The sequence below is a fragment of the Anas platyrhynchos genome, chromosome 2, assembly GCF_047663525.1.
Source record: "Anas platyrhynchos isolate ZD024472 breed Pekin duck chromosome 2, IASCAAS_PekinDuck_T2T, whole genome shotgun sequence".
In the NCBI taxonomy this organism is placed as follows: domain Eukaryota; kingdom Metazoa; phylum Chordata; class Aves; order Anseriformes; family Anatidae; genus Anas; species Anas platyrhynchos.
In genome coordinates, this window is record NC_092588.1 from 64,009,147 (window position 1) to 64,031,970 (window position 22,824).

The following is a 22,824-nucleotide window of genomic DNA, read 5'->3' on the forward strand; positions in this document are numbered from 1 at the left end:
TTATACTTTTGATTTATAACCTGGGCAATGGGAAAGAGTGCACCTTCAGCAAGTTTATAGATGAGACAAAGTGGGAAGAAGGGGTTGATACACCAGATGGTCATGTTGTTGTTCAGTGGGAGCTTGACAGGCTGGAGAAATGGGCTGACAGGAATCTGCTGAACTCAACACAGAGAAATGCCAAGTACTCCGCCTGGGGAGAAAGAAATCCATACAACCACACACAATGGGGCTGACCAGCTGCTAAAGCAGATTTACATAAAAGGGCCTGGAGCTCCTGATGGACATCAAGTGGAACATGGGCCAGCAATATGCCCTTGGAGAAAAGATGGCCTGCAGCACCCTGGGCTGCATTAAGAAGATCATTTCTGGAAGGTTGAGGGAGGTGATACTTCTCTGCTCAACCCATGCTGAGAGAATACCTGAAATGGTCTCTCCAGGTTTGGCCTTCCCAGCACAAGAAAGATATGGACATACTGGAATAATGTCAGTGAGGGGCCACAAAGATACTGAAGGGATTGGAGCATGTAAGGAAAGGCTGAGGGAGTTATGATTGCTTACCCTTGAGGAGAGAAGGGTCAGGAGGCATCTTATCATTGCATATAAATGCATGATGGGAAAGAGTAATGAAAATTGCATGACATTGGTACCAAGTGAAAGAAGGAAAGGTGATAGACTGAAATGGAAAACCAGAAAATTCCAGTCCAGCATTAGAAAAATACTTAACCCGGTGTGAGGGTGGTCAAATACTGGAACAGCTTGTTCAGGGAGTTTTACAGGCTCCATCTTCAAAACCCACCTAGATAAGGTGCTGAGTGATCAGCTGTAGTTGATCCAGCTTTGAGAATGGGTTTTGGGGAAGGTGGCCACCAGAGGCCCCTTCCTGCCTCACCTGTTTGGTGGGATTCTGTGTGATATGAAAGCATCCAGCTTTTCTAAGTAGTCCCTAAGCTACTGCTGTCCTGCTGTTGACTGCCACTCTCTTACCCAAATTATGTTGCTACCTGCAGATGTCATTTATGTATTTATAGAAGAAACTTTACTACACTGCCTTATGTCTACTCATTGTGTATGATGAGGGAAGGCTGTATTAGTATTTTGGACTCTGGCAGAAAGAAATCCTTAAGTCTGACACTCTGTCTTTTAACTCTCTCATTTTTGACGGTGTAACACATTAACTTACCCTTCATTTATATGTGTGTTTTACCACTGATTTCAGTTAATGAAGTCTGTAGGAGCTGAGAATTTGTATCCAAGGTCAAATTTAATCCCTCAGTCATTTAAAACTCTTAATTTCAGTATCCATCCTCCTTTGCACTCTAGTAAGATTTCTAGTGTTTGATTGCTGTAGAAGACACTCTTTCAGTGTATATACTTCACCTTCAAGAGCAGTCAGTGTCCTGATAAAAATTTCTTACCTCTTTCTCTTCTCCTCTACCCTTTTTTATTCAGTGCTCAGCATATTTTTAGTTGCACTGTGATCCCTCCTTATCATTCAGATCATAAATCAAATCTATCAAGTGACAACACCCTATAATGCCAAGAAGCAGTGTTCTAATCCATTCTATAGCCAATTTGCAACTTGCTCTTAATAACAGAAATATGCCTGGGGTAAAATTTAAGTCAAGGTTAAATATAAACAGTTTTAGTGTTCTGATACTGTCATGTTATGTTGGTAGCATGTGATAAAATTCTTTGTTTGATGAATTCCTCTTGATTTCGGAGCTTTATTCTAATAATATGTTGAAAATGTGTTTGCTTGAATATTGTTCTGCAGGATCTTTGTGAAATAGGAAAGAAGCAAAAAGTCTTTTCTTGTATCACAAGAAGTACAGTGACTTGGCCATTCTATTTACTGCACTTGAAATCTATCTTTTTAGTCTTGTATTAAGCTTATTAGGTGGAAGGTATCATAAGACAGACCTGGTGTGAGTAATTCCCACTTGGTGTTGTCTGGCAAAGAAGAGACTATGCTTCAGTAACACTGCCAGAGAGCATCTGCTATTTACATATTCTGTGGAAGCTGAAATTGTGTCAGTAACATCTGCCTGAATCTTTTCCTGGGATATGAAGCCTCAGTGCTCCAAGAAACCTCCCCAAGTATTAATATTTCCACTATGAATTTAGGATCCTTACCTCATCTACTTGGTGCCAGTTTAAGAAGCTGCACACAGAATTTTGAGATTGCTGTAGGAATGAAATCTAAATAAATTATCTTTGGTAGAACCAAATTTCATTTTGTATGTAAATATTGAAATACAGACTATTGGATGTGCAGTTTGATTTGACATGTTAGGTGTCTTTGTCAGTTGTTGAATAGTTATGTTTATTATTCAGTTGTTACTGCTGACATTTGAAATATGGTTACTTAAGTGCAATTCCTTATGGATTCCAGAATTTAATATAATCTCCGGTCTGTCATCTTCTACATGAAACAAAATGTAGTTGAACTTTGCCTGGTATGACCAGCTGAGCAGATAATTGATTCAGAGGGATTATCTGAAGCTATATATAGCCATAATATAAGATAATATTGTAAATTGGAGGAGTGAATCCTGCTTAACTGAAGTTGGAGTTATCAATTCCATATATTTTTTTTCTCATATATAATATTTTTATACTTATTTTCTAGGTGTGAAAGCTAGCTTAAAAAGAACATACTCTGCTATTACTCAGGATCACCTAGAAGTGAGCAACATGCCCCAGTGGAAACCACTGCTATATGCTGTAGCATTTCTTCACACAACTGTTCAGGTTTCAAATTATTTCTTATTCTTCTGTGATGAAGCCATGTTTCATTTGTTAATGAATATGTTAGTAATGAAAACCTTATCTATATGTAAAGCCTATATTGGCAAATTAATATAAACAGAATAAGTAAGAAAACATGCCTCTATTACTGCACCTGTCTGCACATGTTGTTCTTGTCCCTCCAACAGGGATGGTATTTCAGAGTCAAAAAGGACAGTCAACCAATTAACAGTTAGATTACTCTTATGTTAAAGTCTTTGGGCATGACTGTATGATCTATATTTCAACTAACTGGTTTGTACTAATACTTTAAACCATAAAAGCACATTAATGAAATTTACAGCTTGGAGAGGAAAAACCTAGTCTTGAAACTACTGCTTTCACAATGAGAAGGGGTGATGGGGTAAATATAAATCCTTCCTTCACTGAATCCTACAGGAGGAAATGAAGGTGGAAGATGGTTCTGGGTCTTGCTTTTCAGGAGTTCTGTTAGAGAAAGTGCTTGATGGATTAACCACAACTTTTCATTGTTCTCTTGTCAGATTTTTCAGCATCCTTAGTTTGTATCTGTTACCTAGTTAATTTAATTCTGTGGCATCCATGCCCTGATCCATTGTGGTCCAAGTGGCAGCCTGTGGCGTGCTTGCCTTTGGCTCAGCTTTTTGGTGGTAATTAAGAATACCAGATACTGCCCAAACATCCACATACTGCTAGCTGCATCTGTAAATGATTCAGTAAGAAGCAACTTTTTCCTGTGTGCACCTGCAGGGGCTTCAGTGGTATGAATGTCCATAAAAGAACCACAAAAAATAGTCACGGCTGATGGATTTTGAACATTTTTTCCTAAAACAGCACTTTCATTTCTGAAATTAAAAAACTACAGTTCTAGACTCACAGAGTCACTGCACTTAAAAAAGAGGGTATTTTCTCTGAGAAAATGTTTATATTCCTCTTTTTTTTTGCTTATCTCTGTCTAGTGGTGATGATAAATGAAGAAATGTTTAAGTACTAGATAATTAATCAAGCATTTGGCCTTGTATGCATTAAGTGAAAAATCATTTTTTTTTAAGTTGGTGGAATACAGCCCAGCATATTTCATGTATTTTTCTGCACTCAATCTTTTCTCCAAAATTACTATCAGGCTTTTACCTTTAATTCTGCCTGTCTTCCAGGAAAGAAGAAAGTTTGGTCCACTGGGCTGGAATATTCCTTATGAATTTAATCAGGCAGACTTCACAGCCAGTGTGCAATTTGTTCAGAATCATTTGGATGACATGGACATTAAACGTGGAGTGAACTGGAGCTGCGTTCGCTATATGCTTGGGGAAGTGCAGTACGGTGGCCGCGTAACTGATGACCTTGACAAAGCACTGCTGAATACATTTGCAAGAGTATGGTTTGGAGAGCATATGTTTAGTGACAAATTTTGTTTCTACAAGGATTATGTTATTCCAAAAGGGAAAACAGTTGAAGACTATCTCCAGTACATAGAGCAATTGCCAGTGATTGATACACCTGAGGTAAAATATTTTGAAGTATTAAATAGAGTTTTTGTCAAAAAAAAATCATTTTCCAGAGCCATGAGTGTACAGGCGGAATTAGCAGGCAGACCAATAAGGGTACTGCTGTAGTGGGTGTCTATTAAATATCTGCTAAGCAGGAAGATGATGTAGAGGTACAGACACTTAGAAGAAGGCTCACATTCACGTGCCCTGGTTCTGTTGGGCAAGATACAGACTTAGCAGAGCGAGTCCAGCAGAGGGCTGTGAAGATGATAAAGGGACTGGAGCTTCTTTCATATGAGGAAAGGCTGAGACATCTGGGACCCTTTCGCCTGCAGAAGAGAAGGCCCATGGGTGGATCTTATCAATCTGTATAAATACCTGTTGGGAGGGTGTAAAGAAAACAGAACCAGACTCTTTTCATTGGTGTCCAGTGAAAGGACAATAGGCAATTGAGTGTAAATTAAAAAGCAGGAAATTGAGTCTGAACGCAGGAGAGCACAGTGAGGGTGGCCAAGCACTGGCACAGGTTTCTCAGAGAGGTTGGAAAGTCACAGTCTTTGGACATGTTCAAAAACCCAAGTGGGCACCATTCTAGACAGCCTGCTCTAGCTGAGCTGTTTGAGCATGTGGTTTGGATTAGATGTCCTAGACAGGCTCTTTCCAACCTAAACTTGATTTTGTGACTCTGCATGGGATAGAGCAGACATGAGTAAATAGAACTAATGAAATCAAAATCTGTATAGTCTCATTTGACAAGTTATATTTAGGACAATGTTCTGTTCTGAGGACAGTGAGAGATGGATGTTGTCATGAATTGATGGAGTAAAGTCCAGGGTAGCTCCTGGTTGCAAACATTTTTACATGACTCAGAGTGTGTACGCTGAAGTGGTCGCATTCATTGGAGGATTGCAACTTCCTATTCTCTCTAATACAGCTACAGGTGTTGAAGTCAGTTAAAATTGAAATAGAAGTGAATGTTATGGGTTTCTGTCTCATTGCTGTTAAGCTGATAAATGCCTTTATGGGTAATTTCTATTATAATTAAATAGACAGGACTGAATAGAAAAAAATGAATTTCTCTTACTGATAATGTGCTGGGTAAGAGGCTGAGAGGATTCTATGCTCATAAAACAAAATTTTAAAGGTTTGAATCAAGGTAGTGAAAGAGGATGCAAGGGCATTTGTGCTGATAAAGATGCACCTTTAACCATCGACTTTTATGTGAATAGGATGAAGTCCAAGAATGCAAACATCTATTTCTCCTTCGTGTTTTCACAAGTTAGACAGAACATGTCTACTTTCTTCTGTCTTCCAAAATCTGTCAAAATTGCTCATGGCAACCTTTAACCTTTAAAGCTCCCAGCTGTCTTTGTTCCACAAAGGATATTGTACTAGTCAAAACAGTGTATCTTTGTTTCCTCCCATTTCCACTTTTTGTTGAGAAGGAAAGATTGAATAAGTCTGATTGCTGTGTCTTTGCTCTTTTGATGAAATTTCAACCTCTGATCAGAATAAACACTGACTTCTGAAGAGGGTGATTGAACTCAGCAATCCCTTTGAAAATGGCTTTGATTTCACAGGGGCACAGAGCATTAGCAATTGGTTTTGAGGATTTATCAGGCTAAAAAAAACCCTGAAAGACAGAATCCAACGTCACTTTTTTTAATCAAAATTCGCAGAGATTTTGGTTCACAGGGAATGAGAAATTGGGCTCCTTGATTAATTTACAGGACCTCCAAGACACTGCTCTGCCCATTGTTTTACTACTCTGGTTTCTGTGATCATATATCACTTGCATGAACACCTAGCACCAGAGATTTTTTTTCAGTGTGTAACATCCCTGTCTTTGTCAATACTACCCCAGTTATGAAATTAGCCCTTGGTCTAGCACTGCAGTTTACATTCACGATAGAAGATAGTTTTCATATTTCTAACTTGGGCTATAGCATTGCCACAAAATCTGAAAGAACAAAGACAAATAAGCCCTTATTCTGCAAGAGCATAAGCAGAAAAGAGTGTATCTTCAAATGTGTATTGCATCACGTGATGATAGAATATGAGTGCAATAAAGTGCATTGATATTTTCACTTTTTACAGCTCTAAATATACAGGCTGAGGTAACTGCTGTCTGTAAAACATGTTCAATCCCACCTGGAATCTAATTCTATGCTAGTTTTTGTCCCACACTCTCTCACAGCCAACAGTAGGTCTGCACTGTGTTCTTTATGCTGTTGTAAGGGTCAGATCCACAGACTGTGTAAACCGGCTTTGCTAGCTTTGACACAGGTGTAGCCACTTATATCCCTTGTCTTTGAGTTTCTAGATTTACAAACAAAAATGCTGCACACGGCCCTTTTTGTTCTGTACTCAAAGTGTGTAAATATTAATTAGTAGGAGTGTCTTCTTAGAATATGCTAATTTTAATACACAAAACCACATAACATGAGACAGAAAATTGCTTGGCATCAGTGCTCGGTTTGGGGGTAAGCATTCCTCATTGTTGGATCAGTGGTTCAAAGTTAGAGATAATTAATAGCTATAATTCAGTGAGAGCTTGTGAAATAAGTTACAGTCCAATTCCTCCTGGATGAAAGTTGCAATCCACCTGACAATCAGAGACTTGCTGATATTTCAGCAGAGGTTTCTGAGAAAGCTATTATCATTTAAACAAAGGGCAGCTTTGCAGTAATTCTCTGCTAGATGTATTCTTAAATAAAATAATTCAATTTCAAAAGAAGGAGAAGTAAGGAATGGAGGACTTAAACCAAAAATAGCTCAAAACATAAAATATCCTAAATATTATCACCAGTCATAAAATCTCTGAGTACTTGAAACATGGGCAGTGTTTTATTCGCTGTGCTTCACGCTATAAAAGCCTAAGAGTCTGAGTGAAACAAAATGTATTAGAATTGGCAGTTAGTCTGATTGTTAGGGACATCTACTTGAGCAAGTACAACAGTATTAGAGCTGTAGAGAGAAGTTAGTGGTGAGGGGTCAGTGTCTGCATATGGCATGTTTCCAACAAGCTCTAGTCTCATCCAGTGGAAAGGAATCAAGTCTGTGTGCAGCATGATCCAAAGCCTGGTTTGTGGTAACAATCAGAAGATCAGTTCAAAACCACATTGTCATTTGAATGAAAATGCAGTTGTAGATGCAACCTGTGTTAATGTTTCTGTATAATTTGGCTTGGTTCTTGTCCAGTTAAATGGGTGGGCTTCCACAGACCTGTTCATGTCTATTATGCTATAGAGCTGTAGATTTTCTTCCTTGTTTATCTGTATTCATGGGTTCTTTCACTGATAAATTTTAAAAAGGAAAATTGCATATTTTTTCCTATTTTTTTCCCCTTTTTCTTTAAGGTATTTGGACTTCACCCTAATGCAGATATAACTTACCAGACCAACCTGGCTAATGAGACATTGAGTACAATAGTAAGCATCCAGCCCAAAGACAGCAGCACTGGAGGAGGGGAAACCCGAGAAGCAGTGGTGCAACGTCTTGCTGATGAGATGCTGGAGAAGTTACCTCCAGATTATAACCCTCATGAGGTATATGCAGCTTTTGAGATACAGATGTTTTATGTATATATGCATGTTCATGTTTTATGCGTTTTATTGTGCTTCTTTCTTGAATTTTAATGACCTGTGTTGTAAAAACCTCCTAAAATTACACATAGTGCTTTAGAAGTCTGTTTTGGTTTATCATCTAAATTATTCCTATATCAGAAACATACATTGCAAATGCCATAGTCCACTTAGTGAATTACCTTGACTCAGAGTAGCCACTGGAGACTTCAGAAAGTCCTCTCCCTCATCAGTAGCTTGGAGGAGGATACCAGTAGTTATAGCTTCCAATTTACCTACTTCTATTAGGATACCACCATTCGGAATAGTGGGTTTTATCACTGCCCTTTTTGTGTTGTGTCTCCCACTCCCCACTTTTATTTTTAAGTTTGAGCCATAACAGATGTATTTGCCAATTTTTTCTCACATTTTCAATTCACAGTCTCAATAAATGGAAAACTCCAGCACAAAGTACTCTTTCATCATTTTGTAAGTGTGGATCTGGTGTATTACCATGTGTATGCTGAACATTAACTCTTGAAAACTCCCCCTTTCCAAGATTTTATTATTTACAACTGTTCATACTGATAATGCTTTTTCCCCTGCTTTCAGTCCATGCTTCTTGTAGACTGCCCAGTATGCAGTATTACAACTTGTTTTGTTATACTGTGTTTTCTGCACAAACTGCAATGTCCACTTAGGGTATGAACAGTAGTATTGGGGCCCTGGCAATATTTCTGATATTCTGTTCTACCATTCATCTTAGATTTAATGTCTTGTATAAATCACTTACTAATTCAGCTCAAAACTTCTCTTTTCATTTCCCTCTTGGCAAGCCACTTTAAATTTGCAGCTTTTCTTTCATGAGCTTTCCTAGCAGCTTTCTCTATATAGTTATTTTTCCAATCATTCCTGCTTGTGTATCCCTTTTTTCTCACATGCTTACCGAGTATTTCCCAATGGGAGTATATTAATCATTAATTGTAGAGCTTGTTTTGGAATTAAGTCAGCTTTCTAGTTTTCACAGTTATTTAGTAATAAATAAATCATCAAATATGTTAAATACTGAATAGAATTAAATAAATTTATAGTGATTATTAACTCTTAATTATTGATTTAATACATTTAATAATTTGCACTTTGAGTCTGTACTTATAGTCTGCATCTTGGGTTGTTGTCAGTCCTTTTTTCTTATCCTTCATATTGGAGTAAAGATGTTAAAGATGTTTCACTGAACTAATTTCTAGTTTTATTCAGTTCTTTTTTTTTTTTCAGTTTGCAATAGAGATAGCATATTGAATACCTGTGTAGCATGTATAGTTTTGAATATCTATTGAGATATTGTTTCCAAGATATTTCCCAAATCCTCCAAAGAACTATTTCTTCATTCCTTTGTTAAATTGCCAAGTTTTTTCCTCCTGAAGAATTTGTAATATTTAGAAGACAATAATAGTACTGAACTTTTGATTTCTTCTGCTTAATCTTGGTCTCATTCACTCTCATTCATTCTTAGTTTCATTCACTCAGGTTATCCATAAAAAACACACACAGAGTAGGCCTCCCCTTTTCAGTTACTCCCTCAATTGTTTTAGCTTTGCAGACAACCAGTGATGGAGCCAGGGACTGTACTGAAGGACCAAGATTCTGGAGGGTGTCTCAAGCTCAAGCCTGTACTCTTAACTTGTCCCCATTTTAGCACTGTATTTGGTACAATACGTACTTTCCCAAGTGATGGTAATAAAAAGTCACCACCAATTATTTTCATTGCCATTTTGTCATCCAGTAATATGACAAGCTATTATCTTTCTCATGATCTGCCAAGCGTACATGCAAGATTTTATTTTCTCATAAGCAATCATCTATATAATGATTCTCACAATTAGATAGCTCTTTGCTTCTGTACTGCTTCTCTGACATCTTCTCTGAGCTTCGAGGAAACCTCTTGCTTCAATATGTTTGACAGCTTTTCTCTTACGATTCAAGTAATGATATTCACATTGGTACTAGACAAGCAAATATTAAATATTAATGCTTTGGCGTCATGCCCCCCAAATCTCCCTCCCATTTCTTCTAACAGGCAGAGTCAGAGGATAACCTGTTGGATCTACTTTTTTCCCTATATTTCTTGTAAATATATTTGAGTTCAGGATGCAATTTTGTTTCTTTTTCTTTCCAGTAAGTGTAGCTACTACCTCTTCCTGGTGATTTCCAATTTTCTCAGACTTTGTGCATCTTGATCTGTGAATTGAACTTTGATTAATCACACCACTCTATTTATAACCTGTTTCTTTAGTTCATATTACTGATGGACAACATGGTGCTTTTCCACCATCTAAAAATTACAATCAGATTCTGTATCATGGTAGCAATTCTTTTACTCTAAGTATCTACAGAACATCTTGTGGCCATTTTGTAATAGTTTATGTTGATAGTAATTTGCTCCTCTGTACAACTCTTTGATTGTGTCAACTGCATCGTAGGTTTAGATTCTCCTTCTGCAGTGTTATGAAATTTGACATTATTTCTTGCAGTTTTTGGTTCTTCAATATTTCCTTCTCATTTTGCCTAATGGATGTACCTTTTCTCTCATTCTCTATATCTTAGAACTAGTTTGGGTCTTCAATAATCCTTTCTTTGTCAGAAGGGGATTTCCCTTTTCTCCCATTAGTGCCCAGTTCTATCTCCTTATGCATTGTGCTTATGGTACCAGGAGTGTGGCCATTTCTACACAATAAGCAACAAATCAAATATGGTTCACATCTGAATTTAAGTTCTGTTATTCTGCAATTTCTTAGGAAGGATGGAGAGGACAATCGTAAATAAATCTAAATTTTTAAATGACAGTTTGCGTAAACTGACAAACAGAGAATGTCTAAGATACCAAAAGGAAAAAAAGAAATTCACTAACATATAACCAATACTTTCACTAGTCAGAGCAGAAAAGAAGGGAGAGGTTTCAGATATTCTTAGAGGGAAAAGCAGAAGTTAGCAGAATCTAGAATATAAAAAGTTAAGGAGCCAAGTTAAATTAAGCTTACAGGTATAAGGAGTGAAATGAATTATGTGAATTCTTTATGTGATATCTGAAAAAAAAGGGAATAAGTAAGTTTTATTGTTTATAAATTTAAGTCAACATTCAGGACATTATTACTTTTATTCAGGGCATTATTACCTATTAGATTGGTTTACAAATCCTGAAAAACTAAAACTAATCTACTACATTGTAAGAGACTGATGGAATGTGTCAAAAAGAATTCTTTTGCATGCCTCATGGGAGAAGAGCAGTAGAAAGCAAAATGTTCAGTAGTCTTAGCAGTACCAGTTGGGTTTGCTTTTAACAGAATATTGTGCTCCAGAAAGGCCACTACGTGGTAGTCTTCAAAAATCCAGTTATGCTGTCAATGGAGAAAAGGAATGAGGAAACAAATGGAAGTATAAGGAAACAAATGAAAGTAATTAATATAAATCACTCTTCAGGGAAAGTGGTTGGTGCCTCTGCTTTCTTTGTCCAGTTCTTGTGACTCCACTGAAAAAGTGTGGAGTGAATTTGTTTGCAGTGAGAACCCCAACAGAGTAGGTTAGGGATGGATGATACTGAAACTATTTGTGTGCAGACATTGAGACCTCTGGATGGTACTTTCCCTTGACACATTGTGAAATCCAGGCTGTCACACAAAGTCCTCAATTTCTCAATTATTAGCCTTTGATATGCATGATACATTCTTCCTCTTTTGTTGATACGTTCTTGTAATTCTTCCTTTCACCAGTCAAACAACTGACCAAATGTTCACCCAAAAGACAATAAACAAGTCACTTTTGCATGCTTTAGCAGACTTCAGCAGACTTCAATTTGATACAGGTGATGTAAAAGCAAAATAAACGTTCTTCCTGACCTAAAATTGTTTTTTTCGTCCAAAGGCAGAGGCAAGATGAGGGTTCTGCATAACCTTCTGTATAACCACATTTGCTTCTGGATTTTGCATTACAGGTAACAAAGAGTTCAGTGGTAAAATGATTAGGTCCAATCAGTCCATGTGAATGAGGATAGGTGCAAGAGTAAATGTCAGCCTATCACATGCAATGGTTTATAATGAAAACACTTGTAGCTTGAAAAACAGCTTGTTAGGGAATAGACATGGAGACACTCCAAAGATCCTGCACTTTATTGGCTTTTAACCCAAATAGATAGCAATGTTTTATTCCTTAAATATTTTTGTAGTATTGATTTTGCCTTATCCTCCACCAAGGTTACGACTAGCAAGTATTAAAAATCATTGCATGATAGTTCATCTGAGGACCCAGGCCTGCATTAAGTTTTTAATTAGGGTATTTACTTTGGTCTAACTTTAGTCTGGGTCTGTAGACTGAATACCTGTTAGTGGCTGGAGTATATTAGACTCACTGAAGCATGCCTTTTGGGTTAGTTAATTTGAACTGAATCCAGTTTGTATGCATGGAGTCTACTTTTCAGTGCACTATTTTTCCACAAAATGTGCAAAACATTGCTCATCTGAAGTGAAATACTAATGTAGATGTTTTGTAAGGTGCCTTTGGTTTAGTTACCAACTCTATCAGATATGGTGGTCATCCAGCCCTAGACCTTCAGCTATTTTCCTCATATTTCACTGCCAGCTTCCTTCTATACAATGGGGAAGTGGTCTTTGACACCACTTGAAAAGAGCTTTGCTTGGACATGCCCCGAGCTTTTCTTTCTTATTCAGACCTCTGACATGGGGAGAAAAATGCCACCTTGCAGAATGTCTCATTTCCCATTTCTGCTGACAAAGGGCATAGCAAGTGAATGGGCCTAAATGAAAATTATAGCATTTACTCAAAATGATATGCAGTTACTGCAACGGTATGAGTTTGGCAACTGCTTTTCTGCTGAATGTCCTATACAGTATGCAGGTGGCGACCTGAAGACAGATAAGAAATGTGTATAGAGGAGTCTCATACAGTAGAAATATACATTGCAAAATCATGCAGGCAGAGCTATTAAGATTATGATTTTATTTCCTTCTTTCTTTAAATCACCTTGTTTTATGTTAGCTGACAGCTACTTTCCTGTTGAGAAGGAGATGTAGTAAGTGGGCTTTATGGAATTAGTATATTAATCTCAGAAAGGCTATTTTAGTTAGTGAGTTTTGTCTTCGATTTTTTTTTTTTTCCTGTCAGTCAGGATCCATCTCTTTGTGTCATAATAAATACAGCACTGGCAGTAAGTCATCTGATTGCTTGATAAGAATTCTAATACAAAACAGTCAATCATGCCTCATAGGTATTTAAAACTAATCTTAACAGCAAGGTTTCCAAGAAAGGTACTATCTGCCACCTAGTAGTAATCATTGTAGTAATATTTTACAATGTGTATTTTATCTTCTCTTTGAAGTTTCACAAATAGCAACATTTTGGGAAATATCTTCCTTAACAAGATGTTTCATACAATTTTTCCTCAGACAGAAAAAAATCTTACTCTACATTATGCCCAGAATGAACACATGCTCTGCAGACTAGAATAAAGTACATTTCTTATTAAAAGGACAAAATGCATAAACTGTATTTCGTATAATCTCTTTCTTATTAGTGTCATGCACTAGTCTTGTACGTATTCTGGAAAAAAAATCAAATTTTATTTATTTTTTTTTTGGCTAGAGGGAGAATTATCAGTTCCTGTGAAATTTTCAGAAAGCAGTTTTCCCTGAATTTTGTCTAAAAAGAAAATGGTAATACTGGTAATACATCATTGTGTAAACTACCCAAAATAAGTTTATTGTCTGAGGTCTAATCTCATGATAGTGATTTTAGTAGTTTTTCTCCTTTACAGGAAGAAACACATTAACTCAGTCTCTAAAATGAACTGTCAGGCTGCAAAGTATTAGCATAATTGGCTGGCACCTATTTCTGAGACATTTTGTCTGGCAAACTCATGGGTCTTTGTGATTAAAATATAATGAATAACCTTGCTGATAACTGTCTCCCAAGGAGAACAACATATAAAGTTAAAATAAAATGTAATTTGTTGGGCTTGAAGTTAAAACTTGCAAAACAGAAATTGTCAAAGCATTTACTCATTTATGCTAGCAGTTATAACTACTTAACTACTATATTTATCTTGCAGAGATGTGCTCTTTGGTATAATAATAAGATATGTTGTAGTAAGTTTTCCTATGAGTATATAATGTATAGTATACATAGTAATGCGTGCTGTCTTCTCCCAGATGCATGCCTGTACGCTCCCAGATACAATGATGTATCTGGGAAAGCACAAAGCAAAATTGGGTGGACTTCTGGCCTTGATGAAATAGCACTTGTTATGCCAAATTTTGCAGTTTCTCCTTAGCTTCAGTAGAATTCCAATGACGTTCTGTTCTTTGAAAGTAATAGATCTTCCAGCTCTTTCTTCATCATCTTTTGTTCGTAAGCTCAAAATAAGCTCTGAAATCACTTTAGCAATCTGATTCTATGGGTCAGTTATCTTTTGATGGCCACATAAGTATATGGATTTCTTATCTTATTTTTGCTGCTTGAGATCTCTTTTTGGTTCCAGAGTCACCCTGTAGAACTTCACCTGCAAAATAATGGAGTGACTATGGTAAAGATCAGGGTTCATGCTGCTTCAGTCTGAAGGATGAGGCGTGGGGCTGAGTGGCAGCAAGTACAGACAGAAGGCCATTGGCTTTCTGAGAGCTGTTATAGCAGGAATGAAAAACACTGTAAAGTCTTACAGAAAAGATTTCTGTAAAAAACGTTGTACTATTTGAGCTGTAGGCACCATGATTTCTGCAGGTACAACTAAATCCTCTCTCATGCGCTAATATATACAGTGATCTTTGATAAACATGAAGCATCCTGTATATACCTGAATCATAGTGTAGCTGCATGATACGATAAAGTAAGAGAGGGGATGCTTTTGCTATGTTAGTGTTGACATGTCTTTAAGTAATATAGACAACTAAGTCATTTTGAGAATGTTCTCTGTTAAGTATGTGTGAAACTATTGTCCTTGAAAATTAAGAAATCTGGGAGATTCTACCTAGAAAATTGTACACATACGGGTATAACAATGCAGCACCCATATTACTCCTAGCAACCTCCCCTCTCTAGTTAAAGACATCTTGTCTTATGAGTGAGCCACATGCTATTGGATGTAGCACTTTTACATATCCTGTTTTTTATATATCATTCTGCTTGTTAAGCTAAAGTCCATTTGTAGCATCATTTCAGCTCTGCAGGGCAAGAAGAGGTGAAAAAGCTTACTTAGCACAATGTAGAAATATGAAGTTACCATAAAACATGCTTTAGTATTACATATGATTTTTTTTTTATTATTATTATTTTTTAAGTTATAAGACTCTTTGGCCTAGCAGGGACAGTAGGAACTGCTAGTCCCTTCCAAAAGAGGGAACTTTCCTTCCTTAGAAAAATGGACCAGCTCCTTTTGGTGAGCTGATGAGTTACATTGTGCTAAACGTTACAGCTGGCCCAGGACTTGCCTGGCCATCTGTTGCATAAAAGTTCCTTTTTTTCAAGAATGGTGGGATATAATTGAAAAAACAACCTTTTGCTTTCAAAAATTACTGCACAGTAGTATGTATTTTCATTATTCTTGTTTAGGTGAAAGCCCAACTTCAAAAGATGGGAGCTATTCAACCCATGAATATATTTCTCCGTCAAGAAATTGACCGCATGCAACATGTTATAGCAAGAGTTCGAGCAACATTGACTGATCTCAAATTGGCTATAGATGGTAAGTGGCAATATGAAGAATGATGCTATTTAAGTTGCCTTCTTTTACTACTAAAAGCTACTTGTGTCCTGTTACTAAATATATGTTTTTCCCTCCTTCCCTTCCTTTCTCCCTCTTTCTCCCTCTTTGCTCTTTCACATTCTCTCCCTGCCAGCCTTTTTCTCTTTTTCCATCTCTTTGTCATATTACTGCTTATTATAACCTTAATAGCCTCCTGACTCCATCTCCAGGGACATTTCACCTTAATTTATTCTGTCTGCATGTGCTCCAGTATTGCAGTTCACTGTGTTCCACAGCATGACTGCACTTCTGTGATTCACTCTAGGATCACTACAGAGCTCAGGGGAGTTGAATTGTGTGATTAGGTCCACAGGTCATGTGCCAGAGTCATTTATGAAATTAAGCCAAGACATAATGATATAGAAGAAGGTAGAAGTGTTGCTTCTAAGTAATTGAGAGACAGGGTGATCAGGCCAGGTGGTAAAGACTCTAAGATGAGATTTGCAATGTTCATGAAACTGGTTATACAAAATGGGATGTCTCTAAATGGAATCTGAAGTGAGTAGGAGTGCCAGTGAAAAGGGAATGACAGGGTTTTGCTTTAGCATCACAGGAGGCAGGCAACAGCACACACTCTCTGTCAGAGACAGGCATATTTGGCTGAAAGTGAGCAATGGTGAATGTATTTAATGCAAATCTAGAGAGAAGGTGACTAGAAACAGATGGAAAATTTGATCAGAAAAGGAATGAGGGAAAAGAAGGAATGATGATGTTACTGCCTGCTTTTTGTTTTCACTTCCTATTTTGTTCCTCTGTTGAAATAGCATATAATGTTGCTCAAGCTTCTTGAATTAAGGAGAATTAACGATAAATGAAAATGAAGCAGGAAGAGTTCCACTGGTTAAGATCTCACCCAAGTCTGCTATTCTCCAGCAGAAAGGCAGAAAATATCTGAAAGACAGCAAACTGTCCCAACAGGGAGAAGGTCTGAGTGCCTGAAAACTAGTTCCTCCTCGAATGGGTGATGACAGCACTGTAATCTGCCTTGCTTGCATTTTCCAAGCTAGAAGAACCAATTGCTCTCTGATTCAAAATTGAGAGGAAAGTTCCCTTGTATATGTGTGTAGCATCCCTTTTCAAGTAAATTAGAATAATGATTTCTATCCAAGAAAGAATTAATCTTTCTTTGATCATGACAGATATATTTTAAGTCTCAAAATGTACAATATTATGCGGAGGGGTGGATGAGTAACATAATTTATTTGCACTTAGTATTCAGTTGCACAGTGGGCACAGTCCTCTACCAGGTGCTTAATCAAGTTAATGCTGTAACTTTTGTGCAATCCTCTAAAACACAATAATTTTCTTAGGGACATGGCAGTTAAATATAGTGAAAAATTGCTCTGAAAACAAAATGGGATGTATAGTTAACAATACCAATTAATGGCTTCTGGCAGATTCATGATGCATCAGATGCGTGTGGTAGTGAGTTAATTAGCGGATGGAAAGAAAATTTAGACACGTTCTCTTGCCTCGGCAAAGAGGAAAACATGAAGCTTTCTCACAATAGATTTTCTCCCCAGACTAGTCAATCAGAGCCTCAAGCCATCTCTTGTGCTGCTCTTTCTTTACAATGAGATAAACCGATCTGCCTGCTCAAACAGGTTGTGCGAATTTTGACATCTGCCTTTGTCATACATCTGGCTCTGGCTTCATGAACCTGTTAAGGCCTGAGCAGAGCTCCTGATAGCCAGTCCAATTTTTCAAACAAATATCGTGTTTTAGATTATAGCTTCTATCTTCATCTGTTGAGTAGCTCTGTGAAAGGTGTTCTGAATATTTGATTCTGCAGGTTGGATGTGAATAGAAGGACTTTGTCATCTTGCTTTTGATCACTGCATTTTATCTCAGATAATACATGTATAAAGCCCCCCTTAGTGACAGCCTATGTGCAGCTGAACATGAGAGATGTTGAGGGAATTAGCAGAACCAGTCTTGTTCCTCTATTTGGAGGGCAGATTAAGCAGCGTTCAGCATTTGGGAGGGGTGAGGATGCTCAGCATGTGCCCAGCATATTTGTTGGCAACCATGCCCAAGCCTGCATCTCCACCAGTAAACTTTGCAGCCCAGAGGGAGACTTTTTGTTTGGATCAAATTGTAATAATTAGATTGGAGCCGCACTTTGTACTCTCAGTTATATCCCAGCCATTAGTTCTGTTTTAATTACTTATTGATTGCCCAGAATTTATTTCACAGTTGGTATAATACAGTTCCACATAAATCAGAATATGGCCATGATGACTGTCCTCTCAAGTGACCTAAAGAGAGACTATGTCTCAAAAAAAAAAAAAGAAATATTTTTAGACAGGAAGAAGAAGCTGTTTTCACATCTTTTCATCTGGAGAGTAGTAAGACATGGGGATTGAACCAAAACTCTAGATCCTAAAGGGATATGATCTTGAGCCCCTGGCAGAGGGTGACTGTATTTGCAGAGCAATATATAAGTTATACAGTTCCTGTGTAGATGCCTTGCCTTTCTTCCGTGGAAGGGTACATGCCTCTGGCAGAGAATATTAATACCGTAGCTGTTTAACAGGGAGTGGGCACTTCAGACCACCTCTGCCACTAATGAAGACAGTGTCTTTAACTGCAATGAACAGTAACGACCCATTCAGTTACTCCTAGTCTCTGGTGCAGTTTGCTTGAGTAGGGAGAAACTGCATGCTGGCTCTTTGTGAGGTTGGTGTGGGGGAGGTCATCTTGTTCCTCCATGCACTGAAGTAGGAGTGGTAAGTGTTTTGATGGCACCTAAATGTCTCTTCTAGCAGTGAAGAAAGTGACAAGGGAGATTCTGTGGGAGTCACCCCTAGTTCCTCATGAGTGGTTTCCATGAACCTCAGCAGTGGATTGTGCTTGCAGTAGCACTGAACGTTTATATTGAATCCTTGGTGATGGAAAAAAACCACAGCTTTTAATATGTTTTATTTACTGCTTTTTTATCTACATAGTATTCTGCTTAAAAGCCTGTTATGTGAAAGAGGTAAATGCTTAGCTCATTTATTTATGAGTATATCTAGATTCTACTTTGATCAAAAACCTACATCCACTTGGCATTTGTTTGTGGTACCTGATAACTTCGTGTTTTCAGACGAAACCTTTAGAACTGCCTACCTCATGACAAGTTGAAGCCATACACAAAACCTTTGATTTGTTACCCTTGCATGTCATATATGCATGTGTCATGTGGTCACAGAACTCCTGCTTGTATTTATGCAGTAATTGCAGAGTTAGGAAGAGGAGTGCTTTTCATGTTAACAAATTTCCTGAGAATACAGCAGCCCCTCTACAAGCTTTTACGTGACTACTGGTATGTAGTGATTTCTGCATTGTGTACTGGCCCAGGAATTTTGTTCCACGCATTTAACTTTTTACTTACAGGACAAGCATTGAACAAATAACTATGGGAGTCTTAAGACCAACATAGAAAGGAAAGGAAGGGGAATCAGTAGAAATAGGAACTTCACAAGTCACTGTGGCATTTTTCATGGAGAAACCCTACCAAGCTTAAGCAAACTTTTCACTGAAAGTACAATAAAGCACCCATCATTACAAAGCTAGCATACTTTCATGCATGTAATGCATGCCATACATAACCTATGACCCAGGACTTGATTTGCTTGATTTCATCTCAGTTATTGATTTGCTACTTTTTTAAAAAGGTAGCAAATAATTATATAATTATCTGCTTTTAGTTCCTCACCATCCTTGGACTGCACTGATAGCCTGTGTGCTGGCCTTAGGTGTTTCCTTTTTGTCATTCATCAGAGAATATTTTGGAACACGTGGGACTTCATGTAGACATGAGATAACATATAGTCCTATATACCTAATAGGAATCACTTAGAAGTCCTAGGTCATCTACACAAACTCATGTTAGGCCCCTGGAAGAATGAAGTAAAGCTTCACTATTTTTTAAACTCAGAATACTGCAATTTTGATAGTAGTGTTTTCATCATGTTGCTGTAAGTTATTTCCATTCATTGTACCTTACAAGGGGAGTATAACTGAACTCCAAAAGAGCCCAGAGCATTAGGTCATTATTTATTATAATCTGTGGTGAGAAACAGAAGCTCAGGAACCTAGTCTTGCTAGAGTACATGGGAAAGACAGTCTCCCACTAAGGGAGGGAGTATCATCTTCTTCCCAGTGATTATCACCTTGTCTCAAAGATAAGATGAAATTTAAATGGGGAGGTTATGTTTAGACTAATTTTGGTTTAAAAACTGCTAAGACTAGTACAATTTTAGTTTTACTTGTTGACAATAATCATAGAGTTTTGGACTGAGAGGTCTTGGACCCTTACCTTACTGATCCTTACAGTGTGTTTGTGGAAGGCTTGTAGGGATCATCTGTGTATTCCACTTTTGGTTGAAGATTTTATTTAAAGATGATTAAGAGTACTCACTGAAGACATGAATGTAATGTAACAACGGGGAATTCATCTGAGAAATGGGAGGGATGAGTCTAGCGTGTCCTGAGGCATAGTTACTCTTGGCTCAGCAACTCTCATCCATTATTTACTTCTCATCCAGAGTGCCTTCTGTTGTCTTATACTAAGTGTGGTGTATTATTTCTAGACCTCTCATTAACAGTTACGCATACTTCCTGGCTAGGAAAACTGCTTTTGCATGTTTGAAACACATTTTTTTGTTTGAAACACATTTTGCACATTTAGGAGAAAATGCCACCATTTTCAGCTCATGGTAGGTGTGGTAGCAACTACATGCAATAAGAAAGTTCCTGGTGCTTTCTGTACACAACATTATACCTTTGGAATGAATCACCCTAAAAACAGATCATCTTAGAAGAGCAGACTATTTAATTATCAATAAAAACTATAAATTCTCAGAACTGAGTAGATTTTTTTGATTTATTTGCTACACATCAATTGGATAGATTTGGATATGCTTTGGAAGTGAGATGGTATAAATTTAGAGCAATGAAGAAGGGGAATCCTAATTTCAAAGCTGTGTGTACTCTGCAAACAGTATAGTTATAATACATATTATTTTGGAGGCACCAAAATTCCCTAACATCTTTAACTGACCCGACCTTTCATCAGTCATTTTCAGATGAGCTTTATTCCATTCACGAAAGGGAATACCGCAAAGTAAAAACCCAAAATAACCAAGTTATTTACAGCTGGCCTGTGTGATTCATAATACTTTCCAGACTGTCACATTAAGTTCATAGGACATTTGTTCTCTTCATATGGTAACCAGGCCTCTGATCTTCTCACAAGTTAAATGTGAGGAGTGCATGGTGTTACACTACTCATTTAGTTTATCAAATGTTGTTTTCCAAATGCATTTATCACCATTCTCCAGAAATATACCATTATTTTTCTCATGCATTACCGATTTCATTTCTGACAATTATTTATTTTTTTATTATTTTTATATTTGTCAGAATATTGTAGCTGCAGAAATGCATCCCAACACCCACAGATGTCATTCGGTGTGCTGTAGTGCTGAAATTCAAGCACTGTATGCTTACTGCCAGAGCTGACGCCCACTCACTAGGAATATTTATGCAACTATATGGCCAAGGCCAGAGCTGTGAACATACCTCATCCTCAAGATCTCTTTGGCTTAATGTTCTCAGCAGCTGCTCTGAGTCATAACAGGCAGCTATCCTGAGAGGTTTCACCATACTTTGGGGCAGAGACTGGTTTTATCTCTGTACTTGAAATGCTCCTGCCTGCCTGCAAGAAGAAGGGAAGAAAATGTGGCTCTCTCATAACTCACGTTGCAGGAGAAAGTTGGTTGCATCAGCCTGAAAAGAAGAACCACAGTTCTTTCCCAGTTCAGATAGTAATGATCCTCAGGGGTAGCAGGGGGACTCTGTTTACTTATTTTCTGCCCTCACTAAGACTGCTTTGAAATTGAAGCCAACATGCATTGCATGAATTGCTTTCTACTTTTTATACCTCCAGAGGGCAAATCAAGTGTATAACCTTATATTACATTTTTTGTAGGCCAAGGAGAGGTGACACAGAGTGGCTTCTTCCTTAAACGCTGGTGCTTTTAGTTTTATGTTAGAGAACGTTTATACTCAAATAGGCTGTTTATTGTGTTATGAAAGATTTTTATATATCCCAGAACACAAATCTGAACCTCACTATGAAGCTATTACAGAGATTTCGGGATAGGCCTGATGTGTTTGCTTTAGTCTGTATTGCTGCAGTATTTTAAAATTAATTAATTTAATTTGGTGTGCTGTAGTTTTCTCACAGCATTTCTTGCACAGAAAGAAATGCCCGTAAACGAGAGCAGGTCATTTGTGACACTGAGGGGCATGGGTTAGTGATGGGACACAGTAGGTCAAGTTGATTGTTGGACTTGATAATTTTGAAGGTCCTTTCCAACCTAAATGTCTCTATGATTTTGATTATCTGCTAGAATAAAATGAAGCCTATTTGACATTGATATGTAGTTAGAGAGTGCCAGATTTGCACACAGTATTATACATGTGCTTAGAGTAGCCACTGCATTCATCTAAATTAAAAACTGGTGTTTTGGTTTCTGGAAATTCTTCTTTTTCACTCAACTGCCAATGTCAATGGAAGGAAGGGACTTGAAACACTTACTTATTACGTGCATCATTTCCATACAGGTGTTCAGATGGGTTGCTGCAGCTCTTGTTTACAGTCACCCAGACTACTTCTCTTTTCTTTACATGTTCTGTAGTAGAAGCCACCTGATCCTGTTCGGCATTTTAAAAAACCCTTGTGGCAATTACAGCAGTTCTGTGTGTATGACGATGCACTGAACATTGGTATTACATGAACATATAATCAAAATGGAAGCTATCAGATCAGTCTCTACAATTTATTTTAGCTGGAATATAGAAATTATCCAGAGGCATGGGTCGTGTGCCTGCTCTTAGTACCGCTGAGTGTACAGGCTGGTAAGATCTAAGAACTTCTGGCACATGGAAGGGCAAGTATCACAGAAAAAGCATAGGCTTAATAAATGCCAATATTTTAATGGAGACAACAGTACTATGCATGGAATACATGAGCATGCACTGCAAAAAAAAAAAAAAAATATATATATATATATATATCTTGTCTCTAGATTTATTCTACATAGAATTTTCCTACTGGGAATCTTGATAATGGAATTGTACAAAGTTATCATTAATAGCAGTGAATTTCATGAATATAATCGCTGTCAGTACATGCTCAGGATGAAAG

General features: G+C 37.5%; 1 protein-coding gene across 1 annotated transcript in view; it reads left to right on the top strand.

The window, feature by feature from the left end:
- LOC101801689 (dynein axonemal heavy chain 5) overlaps window positions 1-22,824 on the top strand; it is a 148,261-nt gene that overhangs the window by 118,015 nt on the left and 7,422 nt on the right. The window contains 4 exon segments of the mRNA XM_072034862.1: window positions 2,633-2,754; window positions 3,924-4,271; window positions 7,616-7,804; window positions 15,434-15,566. Coding sequence (XP_071890963.1) covers window positions 2,633-2,754; window positions 3,924-4,271; window positions 7,616-7,804; window positions 15,434-15,566 — 792 coding nt within the window.